Source organism: Cheilinus undulatus, linkage group 6 (assembly GCF_018320785.1).
Source record: "Cheilinus undulatus linkage group 6, ASM1832078v1, whole genome shotgun sequence".
In the NCBI taxonomy this organism is placed as follows: Eukaryota; Metazoa; Chordata; class Actinopteri; order Labriformes; family Labridae; genus Cheilinus; species Cheilinus undulatus.
Genome location: NC_054870.1, coordinates 42,276,873 through 42,297,188, shown reverse-complemented (window position 1 = coordinate 42,297,188; position 20,316 = coordinate 42,276,873). Strand labels below are relative to the sequence as shown.

Sequence of the window (20,316 nt, the reverse complement as noted above, 5' to 3'; positions counted from 1 at the left end):
TAGGCCTGTTAGCATTAACGTGTTAATCAAAGGCCCAAAATTAATGTATCTAATTATTCAAAATGCATTATTTGAAGTATTTTGTCATTTTAGACACACTGTAGTTGAGCAGCAGCTGAACAATACTTATTGTAGTGTCTTCATAGCTCGCTGTGGAGGAAGGATCAGCACCCAGACTCTTTTACTGGGACTATTGCAACCTCAAAACAAAAGAAATACTGGCTTTTGAACTGCGCACTGATAACAAGCTGGATGGTCCCTCTCCTCTTTTGACTGCAGGACAGCATCCGTGCTTTCCAAAAATAGTTTCAAATTTTGATTAATCTGACCACAGAACAGTTTTCCATTTTGCTTCTATCATTTTAAAATGAGTTTTGGTCCAGAGAAGACAGCTGCAATTCTGGATTGGGTTCACACTTGGCTTTTTCTTTGCATGATACAGCTTTAACTTGCATTTGTGGATTGCACAGCAGACTGTGCTGACAGACACTGATTTATGGAAGTGTCACTGAGCCCATGCACAGATTTCCTGTACAGAACCAGGTGCCTGAGGACCCAAAGATCATGAGCATGCCATATTGACCATTGGCCTTGCCCCTTAAGCAAAGAGATTTTATCAGATTCTCTGAATGTTTTGATAATATAATGAGCTGTAGATGGGGAGATATTCAAAGTCTTGGCTATTTTACAATGATGAATGTTTTTCTGGATTTTTTTTCACCAGTAGGTGAACCTGCTCAACCATTACTTGTGAGAGACTGTGCCTCTCTAAAACATTTATACCCTGTTGCCAATCAACCTAAATTGTAACATACAAAACACTCCTATTGCTGTATTTCATTAGCGCCACTTACTTTTCAGCCATTTGTTGCCCTGCCCCTACTTTTTTGAGCTATGTTGCCATCAAATTTGAAATCAGCAAATAGTTTTCATGAAATGGTAAAATGTCTCAGTTTCAGTATCTGATATGTTTTTCATGTTCTGTTGTGAATAAAATATGGGTTTACGAGATTTGAAAGCCATTGCATTCTGTTTTAATTTACATTTTAGACAGTGTACCAACTTTTTTGGAATTGGGGCTGTAAATCTGAAAGTCAAGGTAATGAAATAGTTATTTTTTCAATAATTTGATTCCCCAAAATCAAGATTCACATTACCAATATGGACTTAAAATTTGGTTTTGGGACGGCAAAATAATCAAACTGAAGATGTGAAAAAATGGATTTATTATCAAAATCGAGCCATTAATCCCATAAAAATGCACATTTGTAGTTCACCAGCTCTTATCAGAACCCTAAAACATGCTTCAACAACAGTAGATTAATATATATGTTTCTTTCTTTCAATATTAACTCCCACTGCTGCAACCTGGTGTAAGAATCAGCCTTCACACACTCCTCTCTGGGTTTACCCTGCTTGATTTCATGTGTTGGACTCATGTGGGTCTGATAATTAAAGCTGAATGTATTTCTTAAATCCTCTCGAGAACTCCCCTGTTTGTGCATTAACAACTGCCATGAGCTAATGAAGACGGAGTAGGTGCACAATTAAAACACAGTATTAACAGCTGCTTTGACACAAAACACCTCCAGCACTCAGGAGAGTTAGCTAAGCATGCAATTCTCAGACTCAGAGCTGTTATGTTAAACCGGCAGTGTTTGGTGAGGTACATCTTTAATTTCTGAATGAATCTCTCTAGCTTCTTACAGTTTATCTAAATATCACATACTGAGGAGGACGATCTGTTTACAGGTGGGGATGCCTTTCTGGGTCACACCCTGAGCTCCCCTCAAAGCATTCTGGGATTGCAAACAAGGAATTTGGTTCCAGTTGGATTTTCTTTTAATCTACAGGAAATAACCTTAACGATGAAAATTAAAAAATGGAAAAAATAAAACTTAAGTCAAAATGAGTACAAGCTCTAATTAGACATTTAGCTACTATGTATAAATCAGTGTGCATTAAACTTGCCAAGAGTTAAATGGCAAAGCAGCTGTGATGCTTCAGCATAGTTAACTACAAGTATATCTCTTTACTGTAAAATTGGCTAGTAGGTGTAGCCTCAACTCCCAAAAAGTTGGGCCGCTCTAACAAAAAGCAGAATGCAATGATTTTCAAATCTCCTAAACCCATATTTTATTCACTATTGAACATAAACATATCAGATGTTATAATGGAGACATTTTACCATTTCACGAAAATATTAGCTCATTTTGAATTTGATCACACCAACAAATCTTACAAAGTAGGGACAAAAGGCTGAAAAAGTAAGTGATACTAATTAACAACAGATGGAGGAGCGTTTTACAACAAGTTAAGTTATTTGGCTAGGGGTAAGTAATATGACTGGTTATAAACGGAGCATTTTAGAGAGGCAGAGTCTCCGAATTAAAGATGGGCAGAGGTTCACCAATCTGGGAAAAAACTTGGTCTTAAAAATTGTGGGACAATTTCAGAAAAATGTCCTCAAAGTAAAATTAAAAAGACTTTTTAATATCCCACCATATGGTTCATAATATCATCCAAAGATTCAGAGAATCTCATAAAATCTCTGTGAGAATGGGACAAGGTCCATGCTCGTGATCTTCAGGCCCTCAGGCGGCACTGCATTAAAAACAGGCATGATTCTTTCCCGGAAATCACTCCATAGGCTCAGGAACACTTCCAGAAATCAGTGTGTTAATACTGATCACTGTGCCATTCACAAATGTTGATAGAGCTGTATCATGCAAAGAAGAACCATACGCAAACAGGATCTAGAAACACTACGGTCATTTCTGACCCAAAAAAAGGAATGAGGTGAAATAGAAAACTGTTTTGTGGTCAGATGAATCAAAATTTGAAACACTGTAAAAACACAGACCCCATGTCCTGTTGACTGAAGAGGAGAGGGACTTCCAGCTTGTTGTCAGCGCACAGTTCAAAAGCCTGTATCTCTGATTGTGTGGAGTTGCATTAGTCTCTATGGCGTGAGCAGCTGACACATCTGGAAAGGCTCTATCAATGCTGACAGATAGAGGTTTTAGAGCAGTCATCCAGACAATGTCTCTTCCAGTTTAGGCCTTGCATATTTCAGCAATCAACATGCATCCATCACAACAGCATGGCTTCACAATAGAAGAGTATGGGTGCTGAATAAAAAATAATAATATTTGGCACATTCCTCACCCAAAACTCCAACTACTGAGATTTGCAAATCATTGCATTCTATTTTTGTTTATATTTTACCGAGTGCCCCATCTTTTTTTGGAACTGGGTTAGTAGTTTAAAAATTTAAAAATTTTAAAAGCAAGGAAAATATGTTTTTTCCTTCTTCCTGCAACTTCACAGACATGGAATTTGCCAAAATTGTTATTCCTTTTCTTCTTCTTTAATGTAAAACTTTTAAAAACTAAAATAAAAGTTACCGTTCGTGTTCTGTGAAATAAAAGATTTAGTAAAACCATACTATTTAGTGGGATTAAAGCTCCCTACACAGACCTAATGAGCCCTCTCCAGCTCGCTGTATTATCCAGGTGTTGAAAACCACAGGAGAGAAGCTCTGCCTCTGAGCAGTGTTCAAGCTTTCACTAAAACTCCAATCTGCTCATTTGGATTGTGTGTGAGCCTGGAGTGTCTTGGTGGAAGTGGACTGTGACACACAGAGACACACTGACACACCCAGAGAGAAGTAGAATAAAAAAGATGACTAACCTAACCCACCTGAGCTCGGCTCACAGGGATCAATGTCCTCATCATCGCTCGGACACTCGGCCGATGCCACCAGCAAGTCGTCGGTTGTCTGGAAAAGAGAGAGAGGCACAGAAAAGAGCTGTGAGGGCATGGATTGCTTAGATTTATCTATGAGGTAAGACGGCTCCCACTCAGAAGTATGAATCGTTGAGTTTCCTGAGGGTTAGGTTAAGGAGAGCGGCACAGATGAGATGTGAATCCGGACAGCTCCGGTGTTTGGCTGCTGGATTTATCTGTCAACACGGTCACACGCTGCCTGCCTCTGTAGCAGCTGCTCTGCTGCTTTCCAGGCAATGCTTTCCTTACAGATATGAGATCTGATTATTGGGGAAGAGTAGTGGCTAAAGTTCACAGCACAATTGTCAACTCGCATGCTCAATTTGTGCTGCAGTGTGTGCCTTTGCATAGCCCTTCAAGGGATTGTTAAGAGCCATCACAAAACACCTCTGACATTTAGAGGACAAGCAGCCATGAAAGCTTAAAAGAGAGATTGGAAAACAAAGGGCAGAGCAGCAGAGGTTTAAATCAATATTTTTTTCCTCATCCCTCTCCATGTGATTCAGTATCTCCTCTTCAGACAGAGCATCAAGAATAAACCAAAACCACAGCATATATAGCGGTGCTTCATTATTCAGCTGCCACATCTACTCTAATACTAAATCCATTGCAGACTGTTTGAAATGCACTTCCTCACCTGCCAAACACTCTACATTTCACCCTCTCGGAAAATGGGAAAGGGCAAACAAAAGAGTAGAAAAAAAAGGGTACTGTAAAACATTATACTGCAATGTTCTTTTATAGTCTTGCTTCAGGCCATTTGATCAGCTCTGCGTTAAAGGTCATTTCATTTAAGCATGGCAGCCTCTACAGGGCCGGGCTAGATTCGCCGTTATGGAGCTCTGCTTAGCTGAATTACCTGCTGCTATATATTTAGCCCCGGCACCTCCACTTATCCTTTCTGTACTAATATTTTTAAATCCTCAAGTGCATGCTTGACAATATTTATTGTACTTGAAGGGTAACGAAAGCCCTGAGTTTGGCTGAGGTGTATCTAACCTTGAATTAAAGAAAACAGCCTTTGCAACATTAATGAATCAACATGGGCAGGGCTGGGGGAGGAGAATTATGACACTAACCCACTTCTTCATGACGCCACCGTCAGCAACACCTTATAGTATGTGACACACAGAGTGACAGACTGGCCAAGTGGAATATGGGCAAATGCAAGAAAGGCCGTCCAATTATTGTCTATTTGGCCCAGTCAGAATGGCTCAGCATCCCACTGATTAAAAAACTTGAAATATATCTGAAAATGCTGATAATACTACTTTTCTCTTTGATGTGTTTGATTAAACAAAGCCAAAAAATGTGTATCTTTTTGCTTCTTTTGAAACAGAAAATGAAAATGAAAGATGAACAGTTGTTTGACTTTTGTTTGAAGCACAGTAATGAGAATTATAAAATAGAGAAGAGCATCAGCTGTAAAATTGTTTCATTTCCATTTCAAAAACTGAAATAACTAGAAGAAAGAGACAAAAAAAGGTCCCCCTGTGGAACGGATGTTGTCAGTAAAAGGCAGGGGTACAAAATGGATAGCACTGGGGTAATTTTCAAAATAAAAGCCCTATAATCCTGCAAAGCAGATGGATTGGCCAGATTCCATGTCAGCCATCAGGCAAATCACCTTGCAAAACTCCAAACTGAAACCACTGACCTGACCAATCAGCATCATTTGAGGAGAATGAGGCAGTAGCTATGGGCAGGGTTTAGTTGTACTGGGAGATGGTAGCAATGGCCACCACTGGTGTAGCCATTAGCTCAGATGTAGCTGTAGTTTTATCAGACCTCAACCCCAATTCTTTATCAAAACAAGAGCAAAGCATCACTCAAAAGCTTCTAATGGCTGAGAAGATCCTTTTGCACTAACCTGCCTCAGCACGAATTTAATGCATTGTCTGTCTGATGAGCTCAGGTTACTAAATTTCTTAAATGCACGCCATTTACATAAAAAATATGATTAAGATTAGGGAAAAGCCCTACAAGATACACTCAAAAAATTGAATAAAATTTGTCAATAACTGGATGTTTATTTTTTATATATTTTAAATGCTAATCTAAACAAAATCTTTTTAAGATTATTTCAATTTCGTCATGTATGGTTTTGTTTTCAGAAGTGACCAACTGGAAGATGAAAAATATCAGGAAACTGTGAAAATACAAAACAAGATTTGATAGGGGAACTGTAGAAATGTGTACCCTGAGTGTTTAGCAATTTGCAAGCATATATTATTTAATGGAAGAAATACTTTTTTCAGGATATTTCCAACTCTTTTATTGCACCAATTTGGTGTCCATATTTTGTTACACAATTGTGTCTTTATTGTCTTATATCGTAACCTAGACCTAGCGCCTAGTGTGGAGATATCAAAAATGCATTTCAAATAAATTTTTACTATATCTTACTAATGCAACAGCTAAAGATACTGGAAAGAATATGGTGTTCTTTGAGATTGTGGATAAATGTTGCTGCCTTAGATTAAAAAAAAAAAAAAAAAAAAAAAAGGAAAACCACTGCACTAAACTATCCTTTGTTGAGTCTAATTGGAGAGGCTCTCATTTGCACTGAACCTTGGTTTGGAAGTGCATAATAAGACCTTCTTTTTAGAACAGCAGATTGTCTTTTATACCTTTTTCCTCTATTTTCCAGTCATTTGCTGCACCAAATCAGATGTTTTATAATCACAAGCTTTGTCTGGCTGGTTGGCTTGGTTCCAGGATTGAAAATATTGATGTAAGGATTTTCTAAAATGTCATTGAAGAATTTGAATTTACTTCTGAGCTGCTGAAAAAGTAGGCAGTCACTATTGGTGTCTTAAGCTGGCACCCCATATGCCACCTGTGTCCAGACCAGCCGACAGATAAATTCAATTGCAGACTTAGTTACGGAGTTTCAATCTGTAGAAAACAGTTACAATAAATACTTTGTACTCAAATGTTTAGATATGGACCCAAATTGATCAACAAAGTACATGTGGATAAGTTTCAAACTGAAAAAGCTGTCTGTTTCTCCTTAAAGGTTCCATACTCGGGGGTTTGCATACATGTGACAGCCATTAAATAAAGAAAGGAAATAAGCGTGGAAAATGCATTAGGTTGCAAAAATGAAGATGGAACTGAAGTTTTATTCAATTTGTGTTGTTATTTCTAATGTTTGACTGCATCCAAATACATCTGCAAGTTGGATTAGTATTGACTCATCTTAAAGAAATTAAAGGTGATGTCATTTTGTTTAACATCCATTTGGCTGCATATAATGTGATTTTGTTGTGACTGTAACATCATTTTGACATTCTGTACACAGACCAAAATCATCTTTACATAATAGACCTGGAAATGATAGATCAAAGCCATTAAGGGAGTTGTGGTGAAGGGCTGTTTTTGGTGCATCTGTGCAGGGTGAGGCCCGGGGAAGCCATCCAAATGTAAATTTAATTTGCTGTGCATGAGGCTGATATACAGTGTCGGCCATCCAGATGGCAAAACCGCCGGATCCTGGAGTGCCACATCCATCACTTCAGCCTTGTGATTTGTTTTTCCTGGCGGGAGATCTTGACACTCTGCACTCACTGGCAGAGGTGCGGGAATCAAGGAATCAATACTCTCTCTCTCAAATGTTTTCCCACCTTACCACTGTCAGTCTGGCTCTCTACCTCTCCTACCCCTCCTCTCCTCTCAGCTCTGTCCTTCAGATTTATTTGCAAGCAGAGAAGAGGAAGCAATGTGATGTGGGTGTACGAGATGTAGGTTAACTCCCCATAGAATAACCAGAGTGGAGGTGTGAGCCCGTTCGTATTTATATGTTTCAGTCTCCACATTCAGGTCATAAAAGCTGCAGCTCTATGCCTTCAACTCTGTCACAAGCATCAAATCCAATGAAGAAGATGGATAGTTATTTTCCTTCGATCAAGGGAATCTCTGATTTTATAACTGTAGTTGATTTGAGACCCTTTTTGGGGGAGCTGAAGCACCCTTAAATTCATCTCAGCACCCTTAAAAATATCAGAGACATTGCCCAACCAGATTTGTATAGTCAGACAGGTATTTTGTAAATATCTTTTTATTTGAACACAGCATAGTAATAATCAATACTATATCAAACGTGTGCCAGATACCATACCTTAAGAAGGTCAACCCCCTCCTCTCTCTAAAGTTAATTTACCGATCTGAAACTGTGAAACTGGGTGTTAAATATTGTTAAAATAAAGATTTCAGCATGTTATTTCCTTTCACTTAGGATGAATTTGAAGTTTTTACAATTTTAATTAATCAGTCATTGCATTGCATGTCTTATAATTAATAAAGATTGCTATTTTGTATTGGACTGGTGGCAAAGTCAGGTGTTAGCTGTTAAGGATGGAGCAAATAGACAAATGTAGTTAGGAAACACCCTTGAAGAAAATCAGCACACTACACTTTCCTGCCACATGCAGGAGACCAGTAACTCAGTGGATAACTTCACTCATGGTGCAGAAGTGTTAACTATCAGAAACAACAAAAATCCACCAGAAATGTGAGTAAAGGAATCCCAGCAGTGATCACAGTACAACAGGCAACATCTAGACAAATTTCAACACATATACAGTCCTCTGCATCAATCTCCTAGTATGGCTGCTAATCCAAGTTAACCAGTGCTTAAAACCATCAGTCAAGTGAGGTGGAGGCAGCATGACCGTCCTGGGGGGCGTTGGAGGCGAAAGAACAGGAGATTTGTAAAATGTGGAAGGTTCCTTGGGGAAGAAAAGCTATCGCAAGATTTTATAATGCCATGCCCTGTGGACAGCACTTGTTTGGTGTCAGTTTCATCCCAGAACAGGATAATGACCCAAACACACCTCTGAAATGTCTATGAAATATTTGAAGAATAAGCAGTCAACCAAGATTCTGGCTGTAATGGAGTGGCCAGCACAGTTCAGATCTGGACCCTACTGAGCTGTTGTGGGAGCAGCTTAACTGTATGGTATGAAGGAAGATGCCATCAAGCCAATCCATCTTGTGGGAGATGCTCCAGGAAGCATGGGGTGGAAAATCATCAGATTATATGGAAAATCTGACAGCTAGAATGTCTAAGTCTGCATAGCTGTAATTGCTGCAAAAAACATTTTTTTTCTATGAAGGCAAAGATTAAAGAACATTTTTCATTAAAACCATTATTTCTAACTCTGACAATGTCAGCATCATTTGCTATATTTCCTATTCAGACTAATTTCACAAGTTTTTCCACGGAAAACATGAAAAATTCCAAGTGACTGCAAACTTTTGAGCGGTAGTGTAGATATTTAAAAAAAAATCTAATACACTTAACATTCTACCCAAGAACATGATGGGAAAACTCTGCCCTCCAGTTTTTCAATGGCAGTGGGCAGAGCTTGGATCCATTAGACAGAGTTAGACTAACACTGGTGGATCAACATCGTCAGGTCCACTCCAACACTGAAGACCATTTCACTCAGAACAGAGTTAAAATGACACTCTGGGAGTTAAAGTCAACCCCAGTTTTTGATGTGTATACCAGGGTTTTCAATCTTTTTTACCCAAGGCAAAAATTTCAAGGCACACCAAATCCAGATCTATACAAAATTGCCTATTCAAAACATGTTACAGTAAATCGAGCATATAGCATTATTTCAGGCAGGCCACGGAGTCAAGCACTGCTATATAATTGAGATCAGCTGATCTTACACAAGCCCTCATCAGCTGACAGCTAGCTGATTTGCTTTAAAGCACGGTATTGGCAAATCACAGTCATTCTGCAGTATTTAAACTGCTCTAACCTGGCTATGCATTGCTGCTCCCTGTCCAAGCCACTTTTTACAACCCTCCTCCACCCCAGCTCCTCCTTCGAGAACAGCCACATATGAATGACATTAGTAAATGCAAATTGAAACTGCTAATAAAGAAGCACTATTTACATCATGTATGTAGTACGCTAGACATAGTGTTTGTAGTTTTCTCATTCTGACCTTTGTATCAATGTTTCATGGCTGACATTTATTTTATTTTTGACAGAAATTATTGTAAAGTCCAATAGATGTTTTAAGTTTCTGGATTTGTGTAAAGTATGATTTTAATTCTCTTTCCAATATTTGATGGTTTGCACAGACTGTGGTGCTTTCTTGTAAAATTAAATGTATATATGATATGCCTGTAAATAAATTTGTTTTTAGCCTGGACCCCAGGGAGACTAGCTGTGCTCCAGGGTACAGCTAATGGGGATCCAAATTAAATAAACAAATAAAATAAATCATGTTTGTTTCATGACAAATTGGTCCTGACTGAACTTCAGTTACTGTATAGTTTAAGCAATAGCATGGCAATTTTTTAATACCCCAGTATACGGTCTTACCGCATTACCGCCCATTCCTGATTCTCAGATTAATGTTGTTAAACGGATCTCTAACATGGTACTTTGGTGGCAACGCTGCCCTCTGTTTCCCAACAAATGTGCTATGTTTATCAGGTGGAGGTAACATGTTTACAAGAGTTTGGTTGCACTACTAGTCCTTCAGTGTGTGCCAAATTGCACCAAGCAAAACTTCTAATACTCTATAAAGTTGCAGACATCACATCCAGGTAATTAGAGATGGATTTAAAGTTAACACTCACGGCTCATCAGTGTTTGTTTAGTGTGTAAAAGTGGAGATTATTAGCTTGTATTGCTGTGTCATCAGGTTTAACCTTTAAAATGTTGTCTCACTGATACTGACATGCCATTATAACTATAAGAAAGTAAGTAAATGTATTATGGTCTTTTGATTGAGACTTTCATATATCTGTCAAGGAACCATGATATATAGTTTCATAATGACACCATAAAATAATATCCTCATCATTCCAGCCTCCAAGGACAAAGACTGTGTGAACATCAGTGTAGCTGCAGCTCAGTTGTGCCTGTAAGCCACCTCTGAGTCTAATTCTGTCTCATCTTATCAAAATATCAACCCTATGCTACACTTCTAAATGAATCCAGTGTGTGTATGTGCGTGTCTGGGAATGGGAGAGGGGGTGTAAGCCTCTGAATCAACACTAAAATGAATTCACATGTTAGCGCGCATCACTCTGCCAGCATGGATTAGTGTGTAGGTCAACATTTTGATGTGGTCATGACCTGGTTGAAATCCAATAACATTACCAATTCATGGTGTCCTCGAACCACGCTTGGCTTCTTTTTCACCCGTGACAATTCAATGCGGTGCTATGTGAGGGGCTTACCATGCAATTTAGCCACAGTGATGAAAAGTGACAGGTAGCCCGGCTGAGATGTCTGAAAGGGACACTGAAATCTTCTCTAAAGGAGCTGTCCTAAATAACACAGGATCTGCATGTGATGATTATGGCCGTGCTGTGATTTGGAGCTAAATCCGGTCTTTTGGTTTAAATGGCTCCTCTCCTAAAGTTTCTAGAAACAGTGTATTTTTGAGTTGGCTTCATTAGTTCAGCAGTCAGGTTTATTGATGCGATAAGCATCATGACCACAGGATAGAATCTACTATACATGAGCATATAAACAAGATGTACCTGTAGTTCATTTTATGAAGGTACTTTTAAAAATGCTAAAAGCAAAAGACTCTGGGCTCGCAAAGCATCATTAATCTAGCGGTAAAATGCTGAAGCCGTGGTGAACCTACAGCACAGCTCATTTATCTGCCTCTGCTCAGAGCAGCAGAGAACGCGGTCCTCTGAGACGTACTGAGAGAACCTGGGGAGACAGCTGGGAGTTTGAAGCACGAAAAAGTGGAGGAAAAGAAATACTATAGAGAGAAACCTTATATCAGAGTTCCTATGAAACAATCATAGTGTGTACGTGGAGAGTTATTCCTAAAGCCTCTAAAAGCACTCACTGACCACTTTATTAGGTATACAGTGTTTAGAAAAAATATTTGCTCCCTCCTTGATTTCTTACTTTTTTTGGAGATTTGTCACACTTAATTGTTTCAGATCATTAAACAAATTTTCATATTCAGTTATTAAATTATGATTTCATTTATCAAGGGAAAAAAGACATCCAAACCTACCTAGACCTCTTGTTAAATCATGAATTAAGTGTGATTAACCACAAGATCTCAACAAGCAACACATCATGGCTCCATCTACAGAAATGTAAGAACAGACGAAAAACAATGACATTGACATGTAGGGTCTGGAAAGGGTTACAAAGCCATTTTTTAAGCTTTGGGATCTGAGCAAACCACAGTGAGAGCCATTACCCACAAATGGAGAAAACTTGGAACAGTGCTGAACCTTCTCAGGAGTGGCTGGCCTACCCAAATGACTCCAAGAGTGCATCAATGACTCATCCAGGAGGTCACAGAAGAACTCAGAACAACATCTAAACACCTGCAGGCCTCACTGGACTCAGTTAAGGTCAGCATTTATGACTCAACTGTAAGAAAGAAACTGGGCAAAAATGACATCCATGGGAGAGTTCAAGGCCAAAACCACTGCTGACCAAAAAGAACACAGGGCTCGCCTCACATTTGCCAAAAAAACAAAACAAAACAAAACAAAACAAAACAAAACAAAACAAAAAAAGAACAACATGTTGATGATCCTCAAGCCTTTGGAAAAATATTCTGTGGACTGATGAGACAAAAGTTGACCTTTTTGGAAAGTGTAGAGTAAAACTAACACAGCATTTCGTAAAAAGAACATCATGCCAACAGTCAAACATGGTGGTGGTAGTGTGATGGTCTTGGGCTGCTTTGCTGCTTCAGGACCTGGTCACAACTGATGAGACCATAAATTCTGCTCTCTACTTGAAGGTCTGGACTTAAATCTGATTGAGATGCTGTGGCATGGCCTAAAAAAAAATCATGCCATTCATGCTCAACAACCTGCAATGTCTGCAAAGAAGAATGGGCCAAAATTCCTCCATTATGATGTAAAAGACTCATTTTCAGTGATTGCAAATTCTTGCTTGTTGTTGTTGCTGGAAAGGGTTGCACAACCAGCTATAAGGGGGCAATTACTTTTTCACATTAGGACAGGTAGGTTTGAATGGGTTTTTTTCCCTTCATAAATGAAATCATCATTTAAACAATTAATTTTGTATTTACTCAGGTTATTTTTGTCTAATATCAAGTTTTTTTGAGGATTTGAAACATTTAAGTATGACAAATATGCAAAAAAAAAGTAATCAGGAAGGGGAAAATATGTTTTCACAGCATTGCACCTATTCACCTGCTCATATATCTAATCAGCCAATCACATGGCAGCAAATAATGCATTTAGGCATGAAGACAATATCAGGATGATGTACCGAAGTTTCAACCAAGCATCAAAATGAGGAAAAGAGGTGTTTTAAGTGACTTGTTTGAGCCAGATGGGATAGTCTGAGTGGTTCACAAACTGCAGATCTACTGGGATTTTCATGCACAACTCTAGGGTTTACAGAAAATGGTCCAAAAAAGAGAACTATCCAGAGAGTGGCAGTTCTGTGGGCCAACATGCCGTGTTCATGGCAGAGGTTAGCAACCTCATACAGGCAGCCAAGAGATATTCCATGACTTACATATGTGTTATATTTTTTATAGCTTTACTCAGTCAAACTGTTTTGGATTTTTTCTCATCTGTAATAACCTCCTCAATTGATTCAAGCATGAAGCTTGATTTTGCTCTCTCTTGTTCGGTACAAGCTCGGAAAAAGGAGCCATGTCTTTGCTGATGTCAAAGTTAGCATGTGTTCTTTTAAAATGCCTTTGTAAATTGTAGTCCTTAAACACCAATGAAGAGCAGTGAATATGATGCAGGAATGAGAGCAGAAGTATAAACAATGATAACTTCAACAATGGGAGATGGAGCAAAAAAATTGGGGGAAGAATGTGACCGATCATCCAAAAAAAAAAAAAAAAAAAAAAGAAACTGACATTTTATTATAAAAAGGGAAAAAAAATGTGGTGATCATCTTTGAGAATTAGTGGTCTATTTTAAGGACCACTAAAATGACCATGGAGGCCTGACCCGACCCCAGGGCCTCCAGTTAAATAGCCTGGGCATAGGATGTAAATTATTTTGACAGAGGTCTCCCATGTAAAACAATAACATGCAGAGAGGAAACCAGGTAGTGCACTTTTAACAGCTTTTCTCCCCCATTATATGCAATTTATCTATGAAACAACAATGGTGGTTTCTTGTTTAGTAAATAAACCTTATAGATGTTTTGATGATGAATTAGACAAAGAAATTTGCTTGGAAATGAGTTAAGTGTACTTAAAAAAGAAAATACGTTTAAGGTGTTTCAGAGATTTTACCAGACTCAAAAATAAATCTGCGTGGATGTTATAGACCTAAACTTGACTCATGCACTTATTGAACCAGTAAATGGGCTGTGGACCAGGAAGGTCCATCTTGACTCGGTCCAGGGCGATGTGGTGCTTTCTTTAACTCTGTCATGCTGCTCTTCGATCTCTGAGGATTGATAATGGCCTCCTTAATGAGATGTCCACACCGAGCTGTGGTCTGCATGTGTGACTAAAGCTTAGTCAGCACCATCTCCTCCTGCTGGACACCGGGTTATCTATGACCCTACGCATGCTTATCTGTTCTCTGCTAATGCTTGTCTGCACACTGCTTAATGCTGCTCTCTAATAACTGCTGTATGGAGTATGTGGCCTGGCTGTGATGCTCTACATCTGTACACCTGCATGTTTTCCCCTCTTACTCCTGGGCTGAGGGATGGGGGGGGCGCTCTTCAGACAGACTGCTGTGTGCTGCCGCTCGGGTGCTGGAGAGCTAGAGACACCTTCTCTGTGATAACCTGTCGGCATGTCTCCACGGAGAGCCGCGGGTTTTCACATTGTTTTCTCTGCGGTCTAATTTGATGAATGCTCTCTGGCACACAACACGTCTCTTTGGAGACGAGCTGAAAGTCAGGAGGACACTGAAGGCATCTGAAGGGTTTATCCGAAGCATGCCTCTGCTGTCCTGGTAATGTATTCCTCTGAGGATGCTTGCTGTTTTCTTTCTGCTTTTTTTCTGTAGTAAGCCCTGGTTTTTGTTCAAAATAAGCTCTTGTTTAGAAAGCTGCTTCTTGTTCCATTGCTGATCGGTGACAATAAGAAAATTGATATTTTTAACTCAATGGCAGTAATCTGCTGCTGTTATGATCTGCTGTGAATTCCAATAGTTTTCCAGGATGCCAAAAAGCGGCACTATTATCAGGCAGGGAAGTCTGGCTTGATTGAAAAATCAAAATGATGCTTCCAGATGCATCAGCTCATATGAAATCCTTTTATTGTCTGTTTAATTCCGCACAGAAATGGCAGATTTTTGCTCGGAACAGATCTTTGTCTGATGCTTCATAAAAATATATCAGCACATACTGCAAACCCATCAGTCATGAGAGTCCTACAGGAGAACTGGTCCTCAGAGACCACACAAGGAAGTGGCCTTAGTGAAAAGTCTATATGGACAAAAGTATTTGGACGACTGCCCATTACACCACTATACTACTATATTAAAATGCATTCTTGAACACAAAGTTGACCCCCATTTTGCCGCAAAACAGCCTCTACTCTTCTTGGAAGGCTTTCCACAAGATTTTGAAGTGTTTTTTGGGGATTTGATGTTGGATGAGAAGGCCTCGCTCCGTTCCAGTTCATCCTAAATGTGCTTGATGACGCTGAGGTCAGGGCTTTGTGAAGGCCAGTCAAGTTCTTCCACTCCAAACTCATCAAACAATGCCTTTGTAGTCTTTGCTTTGTCGGTGGGGTATAGTCATGTTGGAATAGAAAAGGGCCTCCCCCAAACTATTGCAACAAAGTTGGAAGCATAGCATTGGCCAAAATGTCGATATGCTAAGGCTGTAAGATTGGCCTTCACTGGAGAAAAGGGGTCTATCCCAAACCCTGAAAAACAGCCCCAAATCCATATTCACCCATCTGACGGCCAAACACATAAGCGTGATTCATGACTCCACTGACCATGTTTCCACTGCTCCACAGTCCAGTGTTGGTGTGCTTTACACCAGTGATAATTTCATTGACTAAAACTGTGATGAAAAAGTTTGTTGACTACCTTTCCTCTAAGAGAAAGACTAGTTAAAAATATATATATTTGATGACTTAAACTTTAACAGGAAGTAGGTTTATTTTTTGTCAAGATGATTAAAATGAGACAAAAACTTTTAGTTGTCGGTGGACCTTCAAAATCAATGATTTTTCTCCACTGTGGGTACATCTGTCAAAACACGGCATATCTGTAGCTCTTCTACCTCTCAGCTGTAAAAAACAGGGGTCCTGGGTTTTGCAGGGTGAGTGCAACACACTAACATTATTTGGTACCAGATTCAGGTAAGAGAAGACATTTTTAGACTCTAAGTAAAGACTGAAAAGTGAGAAATTCAGTTGACTAAAACCAGACTAAAATGCTTTAGGGTTTTCGTCAACTAAAACTAGACCGAAACTACAAAGAATACAATTAACTAAAATTATGTTCAAAAAAGGCCGTTGGGAGGAGATGGATTTCCAGTTTCCTTATCTTCTAAGTCTTCTTTTCTTTTTCACTGCTCCTTGTTTGGAACAGTGCCACAAATGTATGACTGCTTGACTTCATCCAGGCGGTTTGGAGACCACAGGGAAGTGCAACAATATTGCAATTTCAGCCCTAAACCAAACCAATTCCCCCAGACTATCAGGTGTGAAAATGTTCTTGAAGTTATTTATTTGAAAGACTAAGGCTAAAATTAAAAATAGCTGTCAAAATTAACACTGCTTTTTACCGCTCAATCCAACGCTTGGGACCGGACTTGGTGACCTGAGGCCTGCATAAAGCTGCTGTCATATAAACTCATTCATGAAGCTTCCATTGCACAGCTTTTTCTGCTTTCATCAACTCCAGTGGATGTTCAGAAGTCTATGGCAGGGGCTGTCAACCACATTTGTACATTTGTGAGGGCCGGTGTGTTTAATGAACTAAATAAAAGAAACATTTTTGTCTAAATAATTGTATTTTCTTTGAAATGTACCTCATTTTTAGCCTTTAGCAGTGAACTTGATCGAAAAGATTTTTTTTAATTCTCAGGCAGTGAAAAATAAACTGTTAACCCCCTGGACTACAAAATTTACACAGAAATCTGCTGCTTTAATCAAGACTGGACTTATAAGTTAGCTACTGAAATATCTGTAGAGATCAAAAAATGAAAGAAAGAAAAGATACCCTAAATACAACAATACATTCTTTTCCTCCGCACTTTTTCTGAATCTAATCAGCTTCTGGGGCCCAGATGAGAAGCTGTGGGGGGCCTGATGTGGTCCCCCCAGTTGATGATCAGTGCTCTATGGAATCAACAGAGAGTTGGTGATTTTTATGCCTCAGCATTCATTGACCTGGCTCTGTCATTTTACTTGGTCTTTTGCTTTGGGGCTGAGTTGCTGTTGCTCCTAAATGCTTCCATTTTGAATAACATCACCATAAGTGACAAAATTCAAAGACATGTGGTAAATGACAGGAGTAACTATGACTCTTTTAAGGTAGCCAGTTGTCTTGTCTAGTCTAATCTAAAAACAAGCAACAAGCATGAATGGATGAACAAAATTCCTGTGGTCCTTACCTACAATCTTGGAAAACCACGGCCAAGGGAGCAGGCTTTACAGACTCAGAAAGGAAAGAAGCTTGACTCCAGTCTTGTAACCAGAGAAACACTGGTCACATTAGATCGTAAATCCACAAAAGTTGATTATTTTTACTTTTTTTTTTTTTTTACAATTTTTTTCTTCCCTGCTGAAGCATAAATCTCCTTCTACTAACTAAATGTTGTTTTTTAGGTTTAACAGTGGGCAGGAGTTGGCTTACAGTTCTTCTACATGCAAACTGATCCCACACATGTAGTCTTTCATAAACAGCCTTTACTATAATCCCTCTTTATTTGCCAAGAGAGGAGGTTTCCTTATCTTGATTCCATAAATGAGAAAAAGAGAGATAACAGAGTGCAAATCCACCTACTTATTGTGTTGTTATTGAAAAATCAAGGTAAGGATTCATCTCTTGGATGTTTCAGGTAACAAGGTCAGAGTGCTTCTACTTAGAATGCTAGTATATACTGTAAAAACGACAGCGGATAGGACAGAATCATTGTTTTATCAGTGCAAAGATGCTTTCAGCTTTTGTAAAGTGTGCTGAGTACAGCCCTCATTTCCCATTTATTCCCATTATCTCAAGATAATCCTAACAAATATTGAGTGTACGCTCAAGATTCCATTTGAAGCCGATACAGCGGCTGAAAATGTCATTCATAAGTTATCTGTAATTGGCACCGGATGCCCCTAAAAGCAGAGAGATGTGTTTTCTGTATGGGTTCCTGCTCAGATCGTGTGCCATTAGACTCATGCTGGCTCTGATTTACACTGATGTCGCTCTGCTCGGGTCCAGGTCTGACCAGAGCTGCGGTCTGCACTCACTAATTGGGAGGAGTCTGTTGTCCTAAGCTTCACTCTTGCAGCAGCACATCATTAACGTGCCAGAGATGGAGGGAGAAGTGGGGGTGAGACGGCGGCGGTGGGTCAGCGTGTAGAAACAGCTCATGGTTGGGATGAATTTACCCATGGCAGCTATCACACTGCAGCAGCAGCTCTTATCAGAACGCCTGATGACATCCAAGTATCTAACTTAGCACCCTGGAACTAGGTCGATGTTGATGAATAATTTAGTCCCAGATGCTCAATAGATTCCAACTGAATAATGAAGGCGTGTGGGCCTCTAAGACTGCGAGTTCAGCTCTGTGTATTGCCTGGCCTTCGCCCACACTCTTCCTACTGCTGGTCTGCCAAGCTGTCAACATCATGCTCTCACGCAGACACAGACTTTAGCAAGCCTGGAAGACAATAGAATGGCATTTTCACTATCACGGCTTAGATGTGAAGAGAAAAAAGACTTATACCTATATACAGCATGCTTACAAAACTTATCATGTTGAAAACATCTTGATCTCCAGCTTTTGTACAATAAAGGAAACGCTGTGATGTGAGGCTTCATGGTGACACGACAGATTGGCTCTGTGACTCAGAGTAGAGGGATGAACAATAGGGAACAAGCAGCAGGGTAAAAATGGAGATATTCTCCTCTGCATCCGCGCTGAGAGGATTTACATCAGATTCTGCGATTCTCAGCAAATGGATCAACAAAGCTTCCAAACAGGCGCTGCCAAAAAACATCCCTCAATAAGCAAACCAAAAATATATGCAAAAGACAAACAAACAACACCAGGTGCTTCATTTTTTCCCTGGAAATGAATTGTTGAGATTTTACTGAAATGTTGTCAACCATAAAATGAGTGATTCGCTGAGCAAGGTGTGCTTCACAGCTTCACAGCACAGCTGCTGTCATGAAGAAACATAAACACTTGCATCCAAAAGTATAGCCTTGCAATAAAAAGCCTCACTTTGGATGCAAATTATAAACACATAGGTCATCTGTGCATCACAATTTGACAGTAAATACATACAATATAAGCCTGGAAAGATATCATTTTAGGAAAGAGCAAGCATGGTGGCTTTTTCATGAGTGTCTGTTGTAAAATAATCACCTAATTTTATCAGAAATGAAAGCCTCCTTGCACAGCAATCCTGACTTTTCTGACTGCAACAGCATTCATATAAGAGACATCAAAACATGAGGTCACAGAAGAATTCTTACTGCTCAAAGCTGTTGGTAATTACCTGAGGTATCTTTTGTCTTTGAATACAAGGAAGCCACCAAGTGCGTTCTGTAGGCAGTGGGATTCTTCACAACAGCGGTGAATTCATGCAAAAAGATGCTGCCATTTCTCAAAGGCAATTAACTCTTAATAATTACTCCTCCTCTCTGTGTTGACTGCCTATGCTCGCCGTATAGTGTAAAACTGGCTGTGGTGGACAGCTGTTTTCACTTGCTAAGTTATGAGACACCGTCCCTCTTGGGGAAAAGGCTTTGCTTTATTTAAAATGAAGCAGCTGTTGCTGCAACTGGACCTCAGGCAGAGTATCAGAGTGTCATTAAAAAAAGGATGGTCGGAGGCTCTCCATCTCCTCCCCTGGTACCCACATGTTTCTGTCTTGCCATACATCTTCCTCCAGGCTGAAGTCACCGCACCCCAGACGGTCTAACAAGGTGCTGGGAGGCAGCTTCAGCACAGTGCGCAGTGGGTGCACCGAACAACATACAAGCTTTGTTTTACCCACAAATACACACAGTCCCTAGTGGAGCGGTGACATTTGTGTCACACCCTGAGCCATGGATTTTATTCAAAAGTAGGGAACCAGGACTCACCAGAACTAAGGAGGGATTTTCTTGAATACTTGATCTAGTTAATGTGTATATTTCACAGCATGTCAATTCTGCAACCAGGGGGCTCACAGATATGAATCCCTGCTACTCCCACCCAGTGACAAGGAGGCCATACCTTATTTAAAATGGCCCTAGGCAAAATGAAAAACTGTTCTGTGGTCAAATTGATCAAAATATGAAACTACTTTCAGAAACCACAGACGCTATGTCCTGTGGACCTAAGAGGAGAGGGACCATCCAACATGTAATCAGTGTGCAGTTCATAAG

General features: G+C 39.6%; 1 protein-coding gene across 14 annotated transcripts in view; it reads right to left on the bottom strand.

Annotated features, from left to right (window-relative positions):
• LOC121511094 (neurexin-1a) overlaps positions 1 to 20,316 on the bottom strand; it is a 572,512-nt gene that overhangs the window by 30,623 nt on the left and 521,573 nt on the right. For 9 of the 14 annotated variants that reach the window (XM_041789632.1, XM_041789637.1, XM_041789634.1 and 6 more), the window contains one exon: positions 3,694 to 3,781. In XM_041789632.1, the coding sequence (XP_041645566.1) occupies positions 3,694 to 3,781 (88 nt within the window). The remainder of the gene's footprint in view (positions 1 to 3,693; positions 3,782 to 20,316) is intronic. The other 5 variants (XM_041789633.1, XM_041789635.1, XM_041789629.1 and 2 more) reach the window with 1 other exon arrangement.